Here is a 20,424-nt window from a genome sequence, read left to right on the forward strand (position 1 = left end):
CCGAGGAGAAGGCACAGCACCCGCCCCAGGAGAAAGCACTGCCCCGGGGGAGCCCCTGGGGAAGAAGTGGCCTGCAGGGCACGTGAGGGGACTCAAGGCTGTGGACACTTCCTATAACTGTCGTGGTGGTGGGTAGGAACTACACATTTGTCAAAAGTAACGAAATTGTACACTTAAGCAAACAATGCATTGTATTATTCTATGTAAATTATACAGCAATAGGGCTTCCCTGGTGGTGCAGTGGTTAAGAATCCGCCTGCCAACGCAGGGAACACGGGTTCAATCCCTGATCCGGGAAGATCCCACATGCCGCGGAGCAACTATGCCCGTGCGCCACAACTACTGAGCCTGCGCTCTAGAGCCCGCGAGCCACAACTACTGAGCCTGTGCTCTAGAGCCCGTGCTCCACAACAAGAGAAGCTACCGCAATGAGAAGCCCGCGCACCGCAACAAAGAGTGGCCCCCGCTCGCTGCAACTAGAGAAAGCCCATGCGCAGCAACGAAGACCCAATGCAGCCAAAAATAAAAAACAAATAAATTAAAAAAAAAATTATACAGCAATAAAACTTATTTAAAAAGAAGAAACAAAAGAATTAGAAAGGAGGAATATGCCATTAGTTTCAGATTATACTGTTACATACATAGAAAACCTAAACAAATTTAGAGACGAGTTATTGGAATTAATCAGAGAATTCACAGAAGTGGCTATATGCAAGATCAATTATATTTCCATACACTAAATAGAAAATGAAATATTTGTAAAAGATACCATTTACAAGATCATCAAAACTACCAAATATCTAAGAATAAATGTAAGTGATTTCTATACAGAAAAGGCCTTTGCCTCCTCCACCGACCTGCTTCCTCCAGAAAGCCCACAAAACTGTTTCCTGAAATCTAAAGCAGAACACACAAGTGTTCTGAACAGGCTAACACATAAAGACAGTCAATGATGCAACATATTTTCCCTCTAAAGCAAACTTTTAGGACCTAGGAAACTACCTCTAATAATGAAAATATATAATTTTCAAAAAGGAGAAAGAACAAACAGTCATTGCTTTGCCCCAGTCTATTTCCTCCTTTTATAGTTTAAATTTCATATAGAATCTATAATCAATCTTTATAATACCATAGGAGGGGCTTCCCTGCTGGTCCAATGGTAAAGTCTGCCTGCCAACGCAGGGGACGCGGGTTTGATCCCTGGTTGGGAACTAAGGTCCCACAGGCCGCAAAGCAACTAAGCCTGCGCACCACACTACTGAGCCCGCGCTCCACAACTACTGAGCCTGTGCACCTCAACGAGAGAGCCCATGTGCTGCAAACTACAGAGCCCACGTGCTCTGGAGCCCATGCACCACAACTAGAGAGAAAAAACTCGCACGCCACAACAAAGAGCCTGCGTACCGCAACTAAGACCCGTCACAGCCCCCCCGGAAAAATAATAAAAATAAATACATAAATAAATAAAATTTTTAAAAAAGAATAATTATAATACCGTAGAAATAATGACAAAAATAGTGACCTAATATAAAATACAAATAAAAATTTCGTTATCAAACCTTTCCTGCAATGCTTAATAATGTACCTGGCTAATTTAGTTAGAATTTCACAAAACAATTCATGCACCATGGATCTGGCAATCATATATTTGCCATATATGCCTTGTTTTTTGTTTTTTGTTTTTTTTTCTCAACAAGACAAGTCTTGCCTGAAAGTTAGTTTAAATCACTTAATATACACCAAATTGTCATATCAGGAAATAACTAAAACTATTTTTGCTGAAACACATTTTAAAAATGTGATTCAAATTACTCTAAAGAAATTAGACAACTGGATAGAAAAATGTCAATTTGTTAACAATAATAAAATATTGCTTAATTATTTAAAAAATTTAAGTCTGGGAGGAAAGGCATGGGTTTCCACAGTTGAAAATCAAATCACAGCACATAGGACAAGAAGGCAGATATCCTGAAATAAGAAAAACCTATTTTATTACAAGAGGAAAGCATGTACCTCTCTTCTTTGTTTATTTGGTCACCAAATCCCACTGTGTTCACGATGGTCAGTTTCAATCGAACGTTACTTTCCTGGAGTTCGTATGTCTGTGCTTTAAGACTAACATGTGGGTAAAAATGTGAGGATTCATGGTCTTCAAAATTCGTATTAAATAATGTGTCAATCAGCGTTGATTTTCCAATTCCAGTCTCCCCTGAAAGAAATGCAGGGACATCTTCACAGGTGCACAGGATGGATGAAGAAAAACAGAACAGTAAACTCTTACAATGGTTTCACGGATCCCAAATATTTCAAATACTTCAAAGGCTGGATTGTCCCTGAAATACATACATACGAAGGCTGGTCCACTGAGTCACCAGCAGAGCATAAGAATGAATCACGTGTGCTAAGTTACTCAGAACTCTGAAGAAAGCACTGAAATGTTTAAAGAACAAACAAAAAGTTTAAAGCAGTACAGCTAAGAAAACCAAAACTGATAGAATTTAAATAACTGAAAAAAAATCTGTAATCATGATCTTAAGTTGCTAACGTGGGCACCATGCTGCTCATGACAAGAAGGAAGTGAGCACAGGGCAGGAAGGAAGAATCTAGGGGGGCTGGGCACTTACCCACGCAGAGAATATTAAAGCAGAAGCCTTGCTGAATCGATCTGTTGACCAGCTGATCAGGCAGACTCTCAAAACCAACATGGCCAGACATGGCTAAAGAACGAGTATTTTCTTTTTTTTGCTGGAAGGAAACAAAAACAACGGCAACAATTTTTTAAAGTTTTACTAAAACAGGATATAGGCACATTAGAGATAAACATAATTTATCAGAAAAAAAATTAAAGGCTTTTTGATCATTATACCTCCCCCAAGATACAACTGGTTAAGTTTGTGAGAAACCTGTGTCCAGACCCTCAAAACACATATTTCTTATTATCTTCCTATGATGAGAGTCCAGCACTACTTATGACATAAAAATATTTGATTTCCCAAAACAGGAAAATACTCAAGTAAACTATGGCATAATCATTCACAAAATGAAGTGTGTAAAAGTCATGAAAGATGTTTTTGATAAATGTTTAAGAACTTAAATTCCCACATTAAAATGTCAAGTGAAAGAGGTACAGTGTGAAATTACAGATACAGTTCCAGTCCCCAGTAACGGCAGAGTAACTTATGTCACACCCACCTCCTTGCTAATAACAACTACAGTCAGTTCCTTCGGTCACTGAGACACACACATCTGCTAGCTTCTCCTGAGGGCAGACCCCGGTCACTGCCGCACAAGCAGACAGAGTGCAGGATGGAGGTGAGAGTCTCACTGGGGTCAGAAGCCAGTGGAGGCAAGGGCAGGCAGGTCAGCTGAAACCTCAAAGGGAAAATCCCAGAAAGGAGGGAGTCCAGCCTTTGCATACACACCCTCAAATCTTTGGCTGAGTGCTGAACTGCACATGTATAGGGGAAATGGGAACCGGAAGGAGCCAAACAGAGTTTCCAAGAGGGCCAGCCTGGGGAGCTTGAATTTAAAGTCTGTAAGTTACAGGGGCTCAGTAAACACACAAAACCCTAGATGGGCCTCACTTTAGGAGTGAGGATCACATCCCAGGAATCAGAAACCTCTCTGGTACTGAAGGCACAGCTGAAATAGACCTGCCATAACACAGATCAGTGTGAGCAGCCAGTGACTTAACTGCGTGCTAGATCAAAGGCCAACACTCCTCAGAAGACGACAGAGGCCAGCACCTCTACAGTGTATCATCCACAACATCTACTATACAACCAAAGCACTACATAGGAAGAAGCAAAAAAATGTGATTCATAGTCAAGGAAAATAACAGTCAAAAAAACGAGATCCACAAATGAGCCAGATGTTGAACTAGCTGATAAGAACTTAAAAAGAACTCTGATAAATATGTTAAAGAAGAAAAATGTGCTCTTTTTCTACAGGAAAAAGAGATGCATATAATGGGTGACGTGACAGGGAATTATAAGAGAAACGTGAAACCGCTCGACAACAACGAAAGGCAACAAATGGAATTCCTAGAATGGAAAAATGCAACATCAGAAATTAAAAAGTTATTGAATAGTATTAACAGCAGATGAAACAATGGAAGGAAACTTTGTTCAATATCATTATCCATGCTAAATATCTATTTATCCAAGCTAAAAATCTCTCATAGAAAAGATAAAACTATAACAGAGCCTCAAAACCTGCCACAATATCAAATGGTCTAACATACCTATAATCGGAATGCCGGGTGGGAAAGAAATGGGAGCCAGAGGAGGGAGGAAGGAAATGTCTAAGTAATGGTGACTGAAAACGTTCTAATTGTTTCGGCATGAACTCAGAGATCCAAGAATTCTAGCAAACTACAAACGAAAAAATCCAAAGGATCCCACGGCCAGGCACATCAGAGCAAACCATCTACATGTAAGGATGAAGAAAGCTTTACAAGCAACCAGGGGTGGGGAGGCATATTACAGACAAGTACAACATAAGACGCGCACCAAAAGACGACAGAACAGCACCAGTAAAGCGCCAAAGAAGAAGTGACAGCCCAGAGTTCTGAATCCAATGAAAACACCCCTCACAGGTGAAGGCAAATGAAGACAGCTACATTTGCTAAATGTACAAATGACATTTACGAAATGTCACGACCAGAAATGCTACACGACAAGAAATGCTAAAAGTTCTCCAAGAGAAAGGAAAATGACAACAGATGGAAACTCAGATCTACAAAAAGGATGAAGACTGTCAGAAAGGTAAAAATATGGGTAAATGTTAAGAGAATTTTTTGCTTGTTTTAATTTCTTGAAAATATAGATTGTTTAAAGCAATAACAACAGTGTATTACAGGATTTATGATACATGGAGAAGCAGGATGCATGACTGTGACAGCACAAAAGATGGGAAGGGGAATGGAGTTACACTGTCATAAGGTTTCTACACTATACAGGAAGTGCTGCAACACTGAAGGCAGTGAGTGATAAGTTAAAGCCCACATCAATTACTGTTTAAAAAAATAAAAGACCGAAGAGGGTTAGCTAGTAAGCAATCATAAAAATACTCCATTAATCCAAAAGGAGGCAGGAAAAGAAAAAAAAAATGAAAGAACAAATGGGACAAATGGAAAACACATGGCCACAAATGTATGGACACCAAGGGGGGAAGTGGTGGTGGGATGAACTGGGAGGTTGGGATTGACATGTATACACTAATATGTATCAAATGGATAACTAATAATAACCTGCTGTATAAAAAAATAAAATACAATTCAAAAAAAAACGTAAAAAAAAAACACATGGCCAGTTGGTAGACTTAAAACAGCTGTGTCTATAATGAAACAGAAGTGGTCTAAGCCAGCTAGCTGTCCAACAGGACCTTCCATGACAATGCTGAGCTGCCAACAGGAGCCACCAGCCACGTGCAGACACTGAGCACCTGCATGTAACGCATGCAACCGAGGAAGGAACTTTTAAATTTTATTTAATTTAAACTAATTTAAATTTAAATAGCCACGTGTGGCTAGTGGCCACCATACTAGACAATGTAGGTCTAAACTTTTCAATTAAAAGGAAATTGTCAGACTGGATAAAAGAGCAAGACCCAAATATATGCTGTCAATACAGTAACCGACACACTGATGGTAAAATTCATATGGGAAGGCAGAAGACTTAGAACAGCTAGATTGATTGTACAAAAGAACAAGCTGAAGGACTTACAGTACCTAATCTGAGGCTACAATCACCAAGGAGTGTGGTATTGTGACAATCTATTATTTACCTATTTGTCTACTTAATCAAAATTAAGAACTTAGAGTCATCAAGGAATATGCAAGTCACAGACTGGGAGAAAATAGTATATATATGACAAAGCACTTGTATTCAGAATACATAAAGAATTTTGTAAGATTCAATAACAAGACAACCCATTAAAAAAAAAATGGGTAAAACACTTGAACAGACACTTCACAAAAAAGATAACAAAATAGCCAATGAGCAAATGAAAGAGTGCTCAACATTATTAATAGTTATCAGGAAAATGTGAAGCACAACTACAATAAGATACCCCTGAAGAGCCACTAAAATGGCAAAAATTTAAAAGGTTGATAACATCAAGTGTTGGAGATGATGAACAAAAATGGGAACTCTGATAAGTTCGCTGCTGCAAATGCAAAATGGCACAGCTGCTCTGGAAGGCAGGCAGTGGTTTCTTATAAAGTTAAATACACGTAACTGCACAGCCAGAAAACCCCGCTTGCCAGCACCCAAGATAAAGAGCACCCATCCACACAAGGACTGACGCACGGATGGTCGTAGCAGCTTTCCTCCAAACAGTCAGAAGTGGCAAGAAACAAGCAAAGGTCCAACAACTGGCAAATGGATAAACAAGTTGTAGTGAATCCACACGATGGAATCCTGAACGACTGACACATTCCACACGTGGAGAAATCTCAGATGCTAAGTATCTAAACAGTGATTTATTCACTGTGATTTGAGTTTCAAAAAGAAAAAATCTTTTCATATATTCTCATATATATATGAATATGGATGAAGATGTCTCAAAGGGTAGTGGCAGACTATTGGGAGTGGACCTGGAGGTGTAGGTGAGAAAGACGAGCTTTTCACTGTATATGGTGGGAGAGTTCCCACGAGGACCCCAAGACTGCTGGCACCGGGTGTACCCACACCTTCTGGTTATTCAAACACTAATCTAGGTGCTGTGGTGAAGGGGTTTTACAGATGTCATTAAGGTCCCAAATCAGTTAACCTTAGAAAGGGAGATTATCCGGGGTGGACCCTTAAAAGGGACAGAGGATTTCCGAGTGGAAGGGATTTGAAGCATGAAGGGGCCTTGCCTTTCCAGTTCCCCTTGCTGTATGGGTCGCAAGGACCTAAGAATGATCTCCAGAGGCTGGCAGCAACCGGCCAGCAAAGAACGGAACTCTGCCGACAACCTGGAAGAGTCGGGGGTGGGGTGGGGTGCGGTCCCAGCTGGGAACCAGCAGCCGACCTCCTGCACGTGAGGCCTGGGTGGAGAAGCCAGGGAGACATCCTGGCTCTCCCGACCCGCAGGCTGGGAGCTAATCAACAGCTGCTGTTTCAAGCAGCTCAGTCCGTGCCATTTGTTACGGAGCAACAGAAAACTAGTCCACGAACGAGTTGTGCCCTTCGAGTCCCTTTTACCAGGTAAGCCTGTTATCTCTGTGATTTAAAAAGAAGAGAGAATGAAGAAACACACTATGCTTCCCAGCTGGCCGTGAGAGCGTTCAAGAGGATTAGAACAGTACTTGTTAGAGTTTCTATCGGAGAAGCACAAAAGTTGAACTAAACGGCCTATAGAATCCCTCCTGGTTCTAAAGCACGTGATTTTAGTGTCATGGAAATAAAAGAAGCTTTTCAAAAATGTGGGAGTGGTCAGCATCATTTAAGGAAGAAGAGGGGCTGGAGAAAATGAGGACTAAGCAGTGAGCACTCAGTGCATCAGTCACTAAACAACTGCAGTAGTTTCAGCAAAGCAACGTGTTAGAAGGCAGATTAAGAGTAATTCAAAGTCTGCGAGGTGATAAAATAAAGATGGAACAGACTACAATCACCAGTGAGAGAGGAGAGATAAAATGATGGCAGCTCGGTGGCCAGCTCGGTGGTATCAGAACTGGGGGGACCTCAGCACGTGTGGGGAGGCAGAGGCTGCTGGAGCACGGAGCTAAAGGAAAGGGATCTCGTGACCCGTGCTCACGGTTACAGTTTTCTCTTTCAAAACACGGACAACTTGCCTCGTTCACCAAATTAAATTTACTCCCTCTTTTTAAATATAACTTTTAATACAAATTACCCAAACGCATCCTGTGCAGGCCCTCAGAAGGCCCTCAGAAGCACTAAGGTCTGACCTCGCACTCAGGAAGGCTCTGACAGGGCCATCCTGTGGCGTCCCACCTTGTCATCACCAAGGTCTGCGAGGACGCCCGCTACAGCAGTGCCAGGTTCCCCCCGCCTGCCGTGGCAGAGCTGGAACCTGCATCTGCTTAACGTCAGGCAGGGTAGAGACGCTGTGGACAGTCGACAGTGATGCAGTTCGTCACTGATTTTTAACTTGGATCAACATAACAGTTAATTCATATTCAAGGTAAGTACCAACAAAAGTCTGTCAGGTCTCTCAGTAGTTATTCTGAAACCACAGAGGCATCCAGAGTACAAGGTGGGTCTACTTAAAAGATATACTCACTTTCTCTTCATTGTCAAATACTTGTGGGGACATATGAGCTGTTTTTGTTGCCATGTGAGACTGAAAGAGCTGAAAAAGAAAACACAGATATTACTCCAAAAAAACCTATATCTAAGTAATGTACTTACATTAAAAAGGAATTCCAATATTGTCATTATCGCCAAGCTTTGACTTGTGATCTACATAAGTGACTCATGTTTAAAACTGTGGTTTTCTTGCTGGAAGGATATCTGCACAGGTAAGTAATATGTGATAGTCAACACATGATACACATTATTGCACTTACACCCACACACACAAAAATGTAAAAATTATCATGTATAGAACCTCTACCACATGCCCATCACCATGCCAGCTCACGGAGTACGTGCTCTTATTTGATCCTCAGGACAGATCTGAGCTACACACATTACCACTCCACAGCCTGCACGAGAAAATTAGGATTCTGAAAGGTTAAGTAACTCACCCTAAACCATACAAGCCAGTAAGCTGTAGGCACAGGTCTACTCTGACTGCAAAGCTGGTGTTCGTTCTACTGTACCAAGTGTAGACCAAGTACTCAGTCACCTGTATGCAGGGAGTGGGGAAGACAGTACCAGAGAAGCTGTGGGAATTTAATTTCCGAGCAACCGCCTAAAGGGCACTGCCGCCCTACTCTGGAGGGCAGTGCAAGACACGGAGGAAACGTGGCCTTTTTAAAAAGTAACAGGAACGTGGATGTAGTAAGCAAAAACGCAAACAGTGCCAATGAGAACACAGAGCAGAATAAGTACGTTCCCTTCCTCCCCTGACTCCCTGCAGCCTTGGCAGTGCTCTCCCCAGAGGCCACCTCCTGCGGGTAGAGGATGTGCGTGCTGGGAACGTGCAGTCTCTGGCTCACAGACATGGCACATAACCCATGCTCTGCAGCGGGTGTTTCCTTTCCACTTAATCTATGGTGGGGGGACTTCCCTGGTGGCACGGTGGTTAAGAATCCGCCAGCCAATGCAGGGGACACGGGTTCAAGCCCTGGTCCAGGAAGATCCCACGTGTCGCAGAGCAGCTAAGCCCACGAGCCACAACTACTGAAGCCTGCGCGTCTAGAGCCCGTGCTCCGCAACGAGAAGCCACTGCGATGAGAAGCCCGCGCACCACAACAAAGAGTAGCCCCCGCTCGCTGCAACTAGAGAAAGCCCACACGCAGCAACGAAGACCCAACGCAGCCAAAAATAATAAATAAAATAATAATTAAAAAAAAAAGGAATCCACCTACCAATGCAGGGGACATGGGTTCGAGCCCTGGTCCGGGAAGATCCCACATGCCGCGGAGCACCTAAGCCTGTGCGCCACAACTACTGAGCCTGCGCTCTAGAGCCTGCGAGCCACAACTACTGAGCCCATGGGCCTAGAGCCTGTGCTCCGCAACAAGAGAAGCCACCACAATGAGAAGCCCACGCACCGCAACTAGAGAAAGCCTGCGCGCAGCAATGAAGACCCAACGCAGCCAAAAATAAATAAATAAATCTGTGACTCTGTTTAAAAAATAAATAAAAAATGAACACTCCCTCTCAAAAAAAAAAAAAACCTCTCTGGTGCAGGCTGTTTCGGCAGAACGTGTCACTCCCTCTACAGGACAGCGCTCTGTTCTGTAAACTACACAACATGAGGAGGCACTGTCTTTAACTACAGTGAACTACGCTGCAGTGAACAGCTTTGCCCACACAGGGGACGGGGACGGACCCTGCGGCAAGGGAGGGGCGTGTCTGGCGCCTCGAACCGCCCTTCCCCCCACCCTGGGCTGTGAACGCAACGCCACACAGACACACGGGGCACATGGGGACTGCGTTCTACGCAACGCTAACGACCCCCTTCCTCTGGTACTTTCTGGGTAAAGTAAGCTTTTGAAGACTGGCCCTGGGACTTAACAGGACACGTAGCGAGTCCAAACCCTGAGCAGCCAACTGAGCGCACTGTGGCGACAGGTGGCTCTGGCCAGTGGGAAGAGGCCCCGTATACGAGCACAGCCGAGGCTCGGGATGAACACACAGGCACTGGCTGTGTACTTAACCATTTAAAAAGTGAAAAGCACGTAATGATACGAAGCCCACCAGAACTGGCCTAGTGTGGTTTTAACTGTACACACACCTCCCTGACTCCCCCCAGCCCCTGTTCTGAGCCAGCACAGAAGAGTGAGAGCACTGGGAAAAGAGAGCAGTGGTCACGGCCGCACGCACAAAGAGGAAAGACAACGACACTGCGCTGGGCCAAGAGACGGCCAAACATCAGGCGAGGCGGCATAAGGTGGGATGACCCCTGAGCCCCGGAAGGGAGGCCGGATTTCTTATCTGGATAAAGTGAACCGTGAGGGAAAGTTTGCTGGAAACACAACGCTCATCGTCTCTGGCTGCGAAGTTACGAAGAGGCGAGAAGCCGAGCGGGGGCAGACGAGTTGCGGGTTGAGGCCTGGAGTGTCCGCCTGGGCTGGGACCTGCTGTCGGGACCCAGGTGCCCCCGAAGCTCCGGCTCAGGGCCCCGCGCAGGCCCGGAGGGAAAGCGAGCAGAGCCTCTGCGCAGCCATCCGCTGCCGTCGGGATGGGAGCAGGTGCCGCCACGTCTAACTGAACTTCATAAACTACAGAACTCTAATGAAAATTAATCTTTAAAAAACTACAGTAAGAAAGTAGTTTTGGGGTTTTAATATAATGGAGAGCATATCAAAATTTTTGTGAAATGCTGCTTAGGAAGCAGTTTCATTGATGTGTAAAATTTGCTTAGAAAAAATGAGATAGGGTTTGTACTCCTTTATGATTAAACTTTAAACTTTGACTAATAAAACCAAAGTTACACTTCTGTCATTTATGTAAGTTCATATCAAATATCCACTTTTGTTTATTCATTTCCTGTGTTTCTGAACACCTGCCAAAAAGCTTACTTTAAATCTCTGTGGATAAGTATTTTGATCGGGAAGTAAAAATGAGTCACATAAAAGTATTATAAATAGTTGTTTTTAGTATTTTCCACTGGTACTACCTGACTAGTCAAATTTCCAAAACACATTTTAGAATGAAAACAGTTTTTAATAAATTAACATTACTGAAGGTAAAATAACAAAGGGACAAGAGTTGACCCCGTCCCTCTAGTGGCAAACACTAAATTTAAAAAAAACTGGAAGTGGAATTCCAGTCCGCTCCACCACTGACTAGCTTCTTAGCAAATCCTATGCTGGGAACTGGGTCTTAGGAGGAAAAGACACGGCCCTTGATCTTAAGAACTTATCTCAGAGAAAACACAAGCTCATAATAGGCAATCAAATCTCATTCCAAGGCACCAGGGAAACTAACAAAATCACCATCTACATATGACGACAGTCAGTAGCTTTTATTCTAAATACAAGCATACATCATACATACACAAACACACATGTATTTAAATCTCTACACCTACATCCTAGAAAGAAAAACTTTATACAGTACTTTTAACTCCTGCCAAAGTCTAACACATTTTTTAAAAGTTGTAGTATATAACGAATCACAGAAAAAAATGCCAGAACATTTTGGGGAAGATCAGGTTCTCCACCTTCTTCAAAATATCAGTTTGGGGAGTATGGGCAACGCAACAGAGACTGCACACAATCTGTCCTGGGGTCCCTTGGAGACAGGTGGTAGGTGACCTTCTTCCTCCCGGTCAGTTATGGGGAAAATTCGGTGATTCACAACGGGACCCTAGATTTCCTGACAACTCTTCTGACTCGCCTGGAAACAGTCCTGTAATGCTTCATCACCTCTCTAGGTGCAACAGTGAGCTTTGGAGGAACAGAATTATGACTTGGGTTACAATAGCTTCATTTTAACTTCACTTTCTCACAGTTTTTATCTTTGTAAAGCTAATCCAAGAAATAGAACCACGGTTTTCAAATTGTCCTCTGGTACTGCTTGGAGTTCTTTAGGCCAGAAAAAAAAAAAAGTAAGAGAGAATGAAGAGCAGAGAGGTCAAAATAGTTATCTGGGCCTATTTTATGGGTTTCAAGAGATCCGCGTTCTTTGGCTTAAAACAATACTTTGAAAGAGTCCACAGATGCATTATTTAAATCATTTTATTAAATCTTCAGCTTAAGTAAACTTTAAAAATAAAGTTAATATACTCATCTAAAATTTTCCTAAAAACAAGTAGTAAAATTACCTTATTCAAACTATACAGAAGTTGATTCTGGAAGTGGATACTAATTACAACCAGGGAAAAAAAGAAACAATCCAATTGAATCAATAAGACTGGGCACCGTCACAAGAAGCAACATGTGGGCCTCCTGTCCCTCCAAGACAGTCTTGGTCGAGGGCAGCTTAGGGTAGGCCAAGTTCCATCAAAATATCACTTCAATTTTACCACCATCTCCAATAAACATAAAAGTTAAAGGGTAACTACAAAGTCTCATATGCAGCCTCAAAAGATCATCAAGATGGGAAAATTCTTGATAGTAATTCATATGAAAAAGAGTTAGGGATTTTAAGCTCAAAAAAAACCCTTACAGTAGCTGCTTCAGATACAAATGCAATCTTATTTTGAAATTAATTTCCCCCACTTAATTAGAAAAGGAGTATTTTATGTTTATTACAGGAAAAAACACCCTTTCTAATTGTGTCACTTAAATAACACTACCATGAACACTCCTCCGTGGCAGCCAAACGGTGTGCCCCGCAGATGTCCCTCCAACAAGAACTGCCCTCTGGCTACACAGGATGCAATGAGCTGACGGCCTCCAGCAGCTGGGCCTGCAGGACTGGCCCCACACCACGCCTTCCCAGGAAGCCTAGCCGAGGCCTGAGCGCGGTGCGGTGTCAGGACCTGGGCTCTTCTGCCCCGCGCAGGCTGCCCTGGCAGGCACTGGGCTGGCCCAGACTCTGCCGGATCCGCACGGCCTCTGAGGGTCTCTCTGGGGATTCTGCTTCCTCCCCTTTCTCCTCCAGGGCGTTACCCTCCCCCACCCCATGCCCCCCCCAAGTCAATCTCTAACACTCCTGGCTCTTCCTTGAGGACCCCACACACACCTGTACAACCACTGATCACTGTGTACATCTATCTGATAAGTTTTCTCACAAGAAATCCCTAGAATGTAATTACTGGTCAGAGGTATGAACATATTGCCAAACTACTTACATTTCCAAAATCAGTATAAAAATAAAGTATCATTTCATTATATAGTCATCATCAATACAGGTGTTAACAATTTTTAAGTGTCAATCTGTTAGGCAAAAACTGAAATCTTAATTTGATTTCTGGTATTCTGAACATTTTTTTTCAGGTTACTGGCCTAAAAAGTACATAGTATATTTTCATTCATCACCAGTTCACGTTTTCCCATTTGCCTATTAGGGTATTCCTTTTTTGTTTCTTATTAACGAGAGCTGTTGGATGTAACTCCATGCTTGTCATGTGTATTACAAATGTCTTTTCTGGATTTGTCACTGATCTTCTCGGTTTCCATAGAGCTCAATCTATCAATCTTTTCTATTATGGGTTCTTCCTTAAATGTAAAGCTTAGAAAATCTTTCCACACTCCAAGTTTTTTAAAAACAGGAATCTAAGTTTTTTCCGAGTTCTCTTATGGCTTCATGTCTTATACAGAAGTTTTTAAGCCTTCTAAAAATTACTTTCTAGTTCTGTGTGAGGTACTTCTCCCCAATGTTGTTGGCCTGTTGCAGCATCAGGGGACAGCAAAGCATATTCAAACATCTATAGTCTGTTTCATGGAGATGAATCTCCCAAGGGAAAAAGCAGGACCCGTGAATGAACTAGAGAGGCTGACCTGACACAGCAAAGAGAAACTTCTGAAGGTCTCAAGCTGTCTAACAAGATGGGATGGGCTGCCCGGGAAGGATTCAGCTGCTGACCCAGGCAAACTGTGGCGCCAGTTCCTGCTCTGATCTTCTAAGATCGCTTTCAACTCAGAATGTATGACCTGTGAGCAAGCAATGAGGAAAAGTATGTGATGTGATGGAGAATGAAGGATGAGTCATGGGAAACTGCAAGTACAGACAAGGTGGATTAAGGAAAGACACAACACAACCACACCTAGTTGATACGGAAAGGCTTATTTAAATGAAAAGTAGATGGTTTGCATTCCAGGGAGAGGAAGTATGTCCCAGGCAGGCTAGGTGACAAGCCAATCAAAGTTGAGAAGTCAATTACTTAGGACAGGGGAAGGCAGAAGAACTCGTTTAAAGGACTTAAAATTGACGAGGAACATTTGGGGAAGAAAAGAATACTGAAGAATAAGTGGGAAGTCTATCAATATACATTGCTTTTCGTTTATTCCACAAATATACACAGTATTTACTAAAAGACCTACATTTTCAGGACCCCAGGCATTTGAGGCTCAAAGGTGAATAAGTCATATCTTTGCGGTTTGAATTTGAGCACAGGTAGGAGACATGCATACAACTATGGACAGGGCACAGGAGTGGCTCGTGGTGAAATGACCCCCGCACGGTTAGAGATGGCACTGCCAAGAAAAGGCTTGAGCTGAGCCTTGAGGGAGAAATAGGAATTTTCCTAGCAAAGGAGAAAAGGATGTAAAGGAGTCAGTGTGTGCAAAAGCATGAATGCACCCCTGGCGTGGCTGGAAGCTGCAGTAAGTGCAGTGTAACCTACAGCGGCTTCAGCTGAAGTGCGAGGAGGACAGCAGAAGGCAGCAGGGCGGGACATTCCCTCAGCCTCCCAGTGAGGCCAGGAGCACCTCCACGCCTTTCAGACAAAGGTAAACTGATAGGCCGCAGTGCTTAGCAGGAAAGAAGATTTGAGTTTAAGGTTCCTACGGGCCCCCGGATCCCTCAAGGAGCTTCCACCTAATCACCGGACTCTTTAGTCAAGTGTATAATAAATCTAGGGTAATTTTTACAGGGTTATTAAAAACAAATACAGTGGTAGTTCCCATTTCTTTTAAAAAGTGTCCCCTGATTCCATAAGACTTGTACTCTTCCACATTGATACGAGCACTAAAAATCCAGCCCAACTCACTAAGCCAGTCAGGTTTACTTTTCAGACAGAACATAGTTAATACTATAATAGTTAATACTACACTACTGGTAACAGTTTAGAAGTAATTACCCCATTTTTGTAAGTCAGAAAAAGATAAATCTTCAAAAGGAAGGATAAAGTTGCATATTCTAAGAGTCTATACTGAAATATTGGCAACAGGGAATATTTTTACAAAGATTAGAAGCAATAATTATGAAAATTAAGAGAAATTATATGTGATATTAACTGGCAAAAAAAGAATATAAGATTTTGTTGACACCATGGTTACAAGTAAAAATTATTTATACATATGAGCAAGCATGTATAGAGTCTGATTCTAAAGGGAGGAGAATAAATATTTCCTTTTCTTCTTGATATCCATTAACATTATCCCTTATGTGAATTTAACAAAGACTAATGTAGAAAAAAGAATATGTCTTCCTCAAATATCTATAAAAATGCATTTATTTAGCAGATATGAATTGAGTGCCTCCTATATTCCAGGAACTGTCCGAGGCCTTGGGGCTGAATAACTTAATAAAATAGAAGAAAAAAAATTAAGTCATTATGGAGCTTCCATTCCAGTTAGGGGAAGAAAGGCAAAAATCGAAGTGAAACACATGCTATGACGTGATAACAGAGAATAATAAATGCAGTAGAGAACAATAAGGCAGCAGAGGGGGATGGGGGTAGGAAACGAGGAGGAGGCGTGGGGTACCGGTCAGGGCCACCGTTCTGAACAGGGTGATTGCAGGGAAGACGGCAGTTCAGCGAAGACCAGAAGGGGCACAGGGAGCAGAGCAGGTGAAGGGGCGCCTGGAGGAAGAGCATCCCTGGCAGAGGGAATGGACACCTGCAAAGATGTGGCAGCTGTGTGCGCTCTTGGGTCCCCAGAACAGCAAGCAGGTGAAGCAGCAAAGGGAGGGAGAGGCAGAGTGGTGCCGGACTTCACAGGGTTCCCATGGCGTACTGAAGAACTTGGCTTTGAAGGGCTTTTAGCATAAAGGGACGTGAGTTATCTTTGTAGTAAAAGATTCATTACAGCTACTGTGTTGAGAGGACACTGAAGGATGGCAAGGCAGAAGCAAGGAGACAAGGTGCAAGGCTACTGCATTAACCCATGGCAGTCTGTTAGTGGTGGAAGAGGTGAGATGTGGGCACATTCTGGATCCACCTCGACAGCAGAGCCAATGGAACCTGCTGAAGGCTCAGTGTAGAATGTGGAGCGATGCGGAGAACGGTTCCAAAGTTCTGGGCTTGAACAACGGGGAGGAGGGAGCGTCCCTTCCTGGAACTGGGAAGACTGCAGAAGGAGGGGTTAGGGAAGGCGGCTCTCCTTGGAACTGGAGATGCCTGCTGGACACTCAAGTGAAGGTCCTGAGTAGGCAGCAGGGTGCTCGAGTGGACAGAGCAGAGATACCCGGACTGGAGGTGACAATTCTGATGTCACCCATACACGGCAAGTCCTCAGCGCTGTGGGACGAGGTGAGTCACCCTGGGAGTGAAGGTGCTTAGAAAAGAGAGGGCTCCCAGAACTGAGCCCTGGGGGGACTCGGACTCTCCAAGTTTGGGGCACTGGGAGCAATCAGTCCAACTGACTGAGAAGGAACAGTCAAAGAGGGTGAAAGAAATCCGGAGAAGTATGGAGTCCTGGAAGAAAGCGTTGGAAGAGAACGAGTACCACTCCCATTCCCTGACCGACCGTGTGCGGCTGCTTTCAGGACACAGTGTACACAGAGACCACATGGCTCGCAAAGCCAAAAATGTTTACTGTTTGACCCGTTAAAGAAAATGTTTACCAACCCTCGACCTAGAAGCATGAGACGGTGAATGAACGAGGAACATGCGGTACAGTCTGTCGGCAGCATCAAGGCCTCTTGAGCCGAGTGGTCACGACATGAAGGAAGACCACTCAGCACAATGCTCCTCCGTCGCATTCAGCTGTGAGGACGCAGGAGCGGAGTCCGGCACCGCTTGACTGCAGGCGGCGTGGGTTTGCTGGGGGAGAACGATGAAGCGAGAGAGGCGGCTGAGACGTGCCACGAAGCGACAAGAGGGCGTGGAGGATGTGAGGGGAAGGGAAAGGCGGCGGGATGAGAGAACCGTGGGACCGGGAGCACCTGGTGGAGTGAACAGGAAGAGGGGAGGCGTGGTCAGACTGCGATCTCAGGGGTGCCCTTACGGATGACGACAAGGTCAAGGTGCTCCCCACTAGAAGGCGAGGCTAAAGGAGGGTGGCGAGCAGGACACTGAAGGAGAGGAGGCGGGAGGCTGAAATCGGCCGCGATCACACGGGTCACTCGCTAGAGATCCATCAGGCCCTGCGGCAGGAGGCGTTTCAGAGGTGGCTCAACAGAGGCGGTGAGCATACAGTATGCCAGCCCCGTGAGAGTCAAAGCCTGGAACTTTCCAGGATGAGAGCGAATGATGGGGAGTGGCGACCACCTCCCCTCGGGGCTCTGTGCTGCCAGGTGTCCATGAGCCACAGGAAGCTTCCACACACAGCCCCCCGCCGCCGGTCCCCTCCGCCCTGCGTCCCCCACAGAGGCTCCTCCTCTCCAGTCAAGGGGCTTCTGTCTGAAGAAGGCAAAGATTTCCTAGCTACAATACCAAAAGCATGATCCACAAGAGAAAAATGATAAACTGAACCTAATAAACTAAAAAACTTCTGCTGTTCAAAACACACTGTTAAGAGAATGAAAAAACAAGACACATACTTGGATAAAAGATTTGTAAATCATTTATCTCATGAAGAACTTATGTCAGAAATATCTATATATTTTTTAAAACTTGTACAACTCAAAAGACAATAACTCAATTTAAAAAAACGGGGAAAAAACTGGAACAGGTGCTTCACCAAAGATATAGGGATGGCAAATAAGCACATAAGAGGCTCAATATCCTTAGTCATTAGACAAATGTAAATTAAAACACAAGGTATCACTACATACCTATCAGAATGACTTTTAAAAAAAACTATCTGGCAAGGATGCAGAACCATCGTTAGCGGGAATACAAATTTTGGCACAAACATTTTGAGAAACAGTTTGGCAGTTTCTAAGGTTAAAACACACTTACCGGGCTTCCCTGCTGGCGCAGTGGTTAAGAATCCGCCTGCCAATGCAGGGGACACGGGTTCGATCCCTGGTCCAGGAAGATCCCACATGCCACGGAGCAACTAAGCTTGTGCGCCAGAACTACTGAGCCTGCGCACCTAGAGCCTGCGCTCTGCAACAAGAGAAGCCACCGCAATGAGAAGCCCGCGCACCGCAATGAAGAGTAGCCCCTGCTCGCTGCAACTAGAGAAAGCCCACGCACAGCAACGAAGACCCAACGCAGCCAAAAAAAAAAACAAAAACACACGCTTATACTCAGCAATCCTACTCCTAGATATCAACCCCAGTACAATGAAAACTATTATTCAAATAAAAACCTGTATGTGAATGTATGTATGTAGTAACTTTATTAAAAACTGGAAACAGCGCAAATGTTCTTCAACTGGAAAATGGATGAACAAACTAAACTGTGGACCATCCACACAACAGAATAGCACTTGGCAATAGAGGGATATGAGCAACGTGATGGATGAATCTCATAGGCACTGCTCTTAGCTAAAGAAGCCAGCTCAAAGGCTATGAGAATCCCATATGCATGACGCTCTGGCAAAGGCAAAGCAATAGGGGCAGAAAAGTGATCAGTGATAGACACTAGGAGGAGGACTGCAAAGAAGCACCAAGGAATGTGCGGTGGAGGATGCTGGAACAGTTCTCTATTTTTCATTGTGGCTCTGGTTACATGACTGTATGTATTCATCAGAACTCATGAAACTTTGTACTAAAAAAGTAAATTTCGGGCTTCCCTGGTGGCGCAGTGGTTGAGAATCTGCCTGCCAATGCAGGGGACGCGGGTTCGAGCCCTGGTCTGGGAAGATCCCACATGCTGCGGAGCAACTAGGCCCGTGACACAATTACTGAGCCTGCGCGTCTGGAGCCTGTGCTCCGCAACAGGAGAGGCCGCGACAGTGGGAGGCCCGCGCACCGCGATGAAGAGTGGCCCCCGCTTGCCACAACTAGAGAAAGCCCTCGCACAGGAACGAAGACCCAACACAGCCAAAAATAAATAAATAAATTAATTAATTAAAAATGCAACTGCGGGAAAAAAAAAAGAGGTGTGAGTGTCCTCTGGGAATTTGCTAGAATGCAAATTCTCAGGCCTCTTCAAAAAAAAGTAAATTTCACTGTGCATGAATTATAGCTTAATAAAAAAGTTAATTCTTAAAGATATAACAAAAATTTTTAAGTAAAAGTAAGTAATCAATACATGGGAAAGCAGTAGCTAACAAAAACAATATCTGAAGACAAACCAAATGATTTAGATGATACATGTATGATTATTTGTGAGAAGCAATAAAAAAGAAAATATTCAAATATGCAATGAGAATAAAATAGTCTCTCCAATTGTTCAAATTACAATTAAGTATTAGGTTCTTTTGGCTCTCAGAGTCATGTGGAAACTGGAAGTTATAATTCTTTTCCACACAACAGAATCTCTGTTACTATATGACAAGCAGCCTATCTTTTCCCAAAACAGAGAGCCCCTAGAAATTGTCTCAATGACCGAGGTCACAAGAGAGAAGGGTTAACATGACATCAGTGTAAATGTATGGCTTAAGAAGGCTGCTGGGACTTCCCTGGTGGCGCAGTGGTTAAGAATCCGCCTGCCAGTGCAGGGGACACGGGTTCGAGCCCTGGTCCGGGAAGATCCCACATGCCGCGGAACAACTAAGCCCGTGTGCCACAACTACTGAGCCTGCGCTCTAGAGCCCGCGAGCCACAACTGAGCCTGCATGCCGCAACTACTGAAGCCCGTGCGCCTAGAGCCTGTGCTCCGCAACAAGAGAAGTCACTGCAATGAGAAGCCCGTGCACCGCAACTAGAGAAACCCCGCGCGCAGCAACGAAGACTCAATGCAACCAAAAATAAATAAATAAAAAATAAAAATAAATTTAAAAAAGAGGGCTGCTGGAGCTAACTGCTTATGGTGGCAAGAGATACAAAGGTCGGGAGCACTAAGCAACTGCCAAAGCCATGTGCCAGGGCCCGGGCCAAAGAGGCACCAGCACAGCAGGAGCAAAACAAGAGACAGTCTGTTAACAAATTTTGAGAGAGTTAACCCTCAACCCCCAAAACGGAGATAACAGTACTC

At 44.0% G+C, this 20,424-nt stretch overlaps 1 protein-coding gene across 1 annotated transcript in view; it reads right to left on the minus strand.

Moving 5' to 3' along the window:
- Positions 1-20,424, minus strand: part of SEPTIN10 (septin 10) — a 55,853-nt gene that overhangs the window by 27,138 nt on the left and 8,291 nt on the right. Inside the window, exons 2-4 of the mRNA XM_068565200.1 lie at positions 8,230-8,298; positions 2,625-2,745; positions 2,014-2,209 (exon numbers count right to left, since the gene is read on the minus strand). Coding sequence (XP_068421301.1) covers positions 2,014-2,209; positions 2,625-2,745; positions 8,230-8,298 — 386 coding nt within the window. The remainder of the gene's footprint in view (positions 1-2,013; positions 2,210-2,624; positions 2,746-8,229; positions 8,299-20,424) is intronic.

The sequence above is a fragment of the Eschrichtius robustus genome, chromosome 15 (assembly GCF_028021215.1).
Source record: "Eschrichtius robustus isolate mEscRob2 chromosome 15, mEscRob2.pri, whole genome shotgun sequence".
In the NCBI taxonomy this organism is placed as follows: Eukaryota; Metazoa; Chordata; class Mammalia; order Artiodactyla; family Eschrichtiidae; genus Eschrichtius; species Eschrichtius robustus.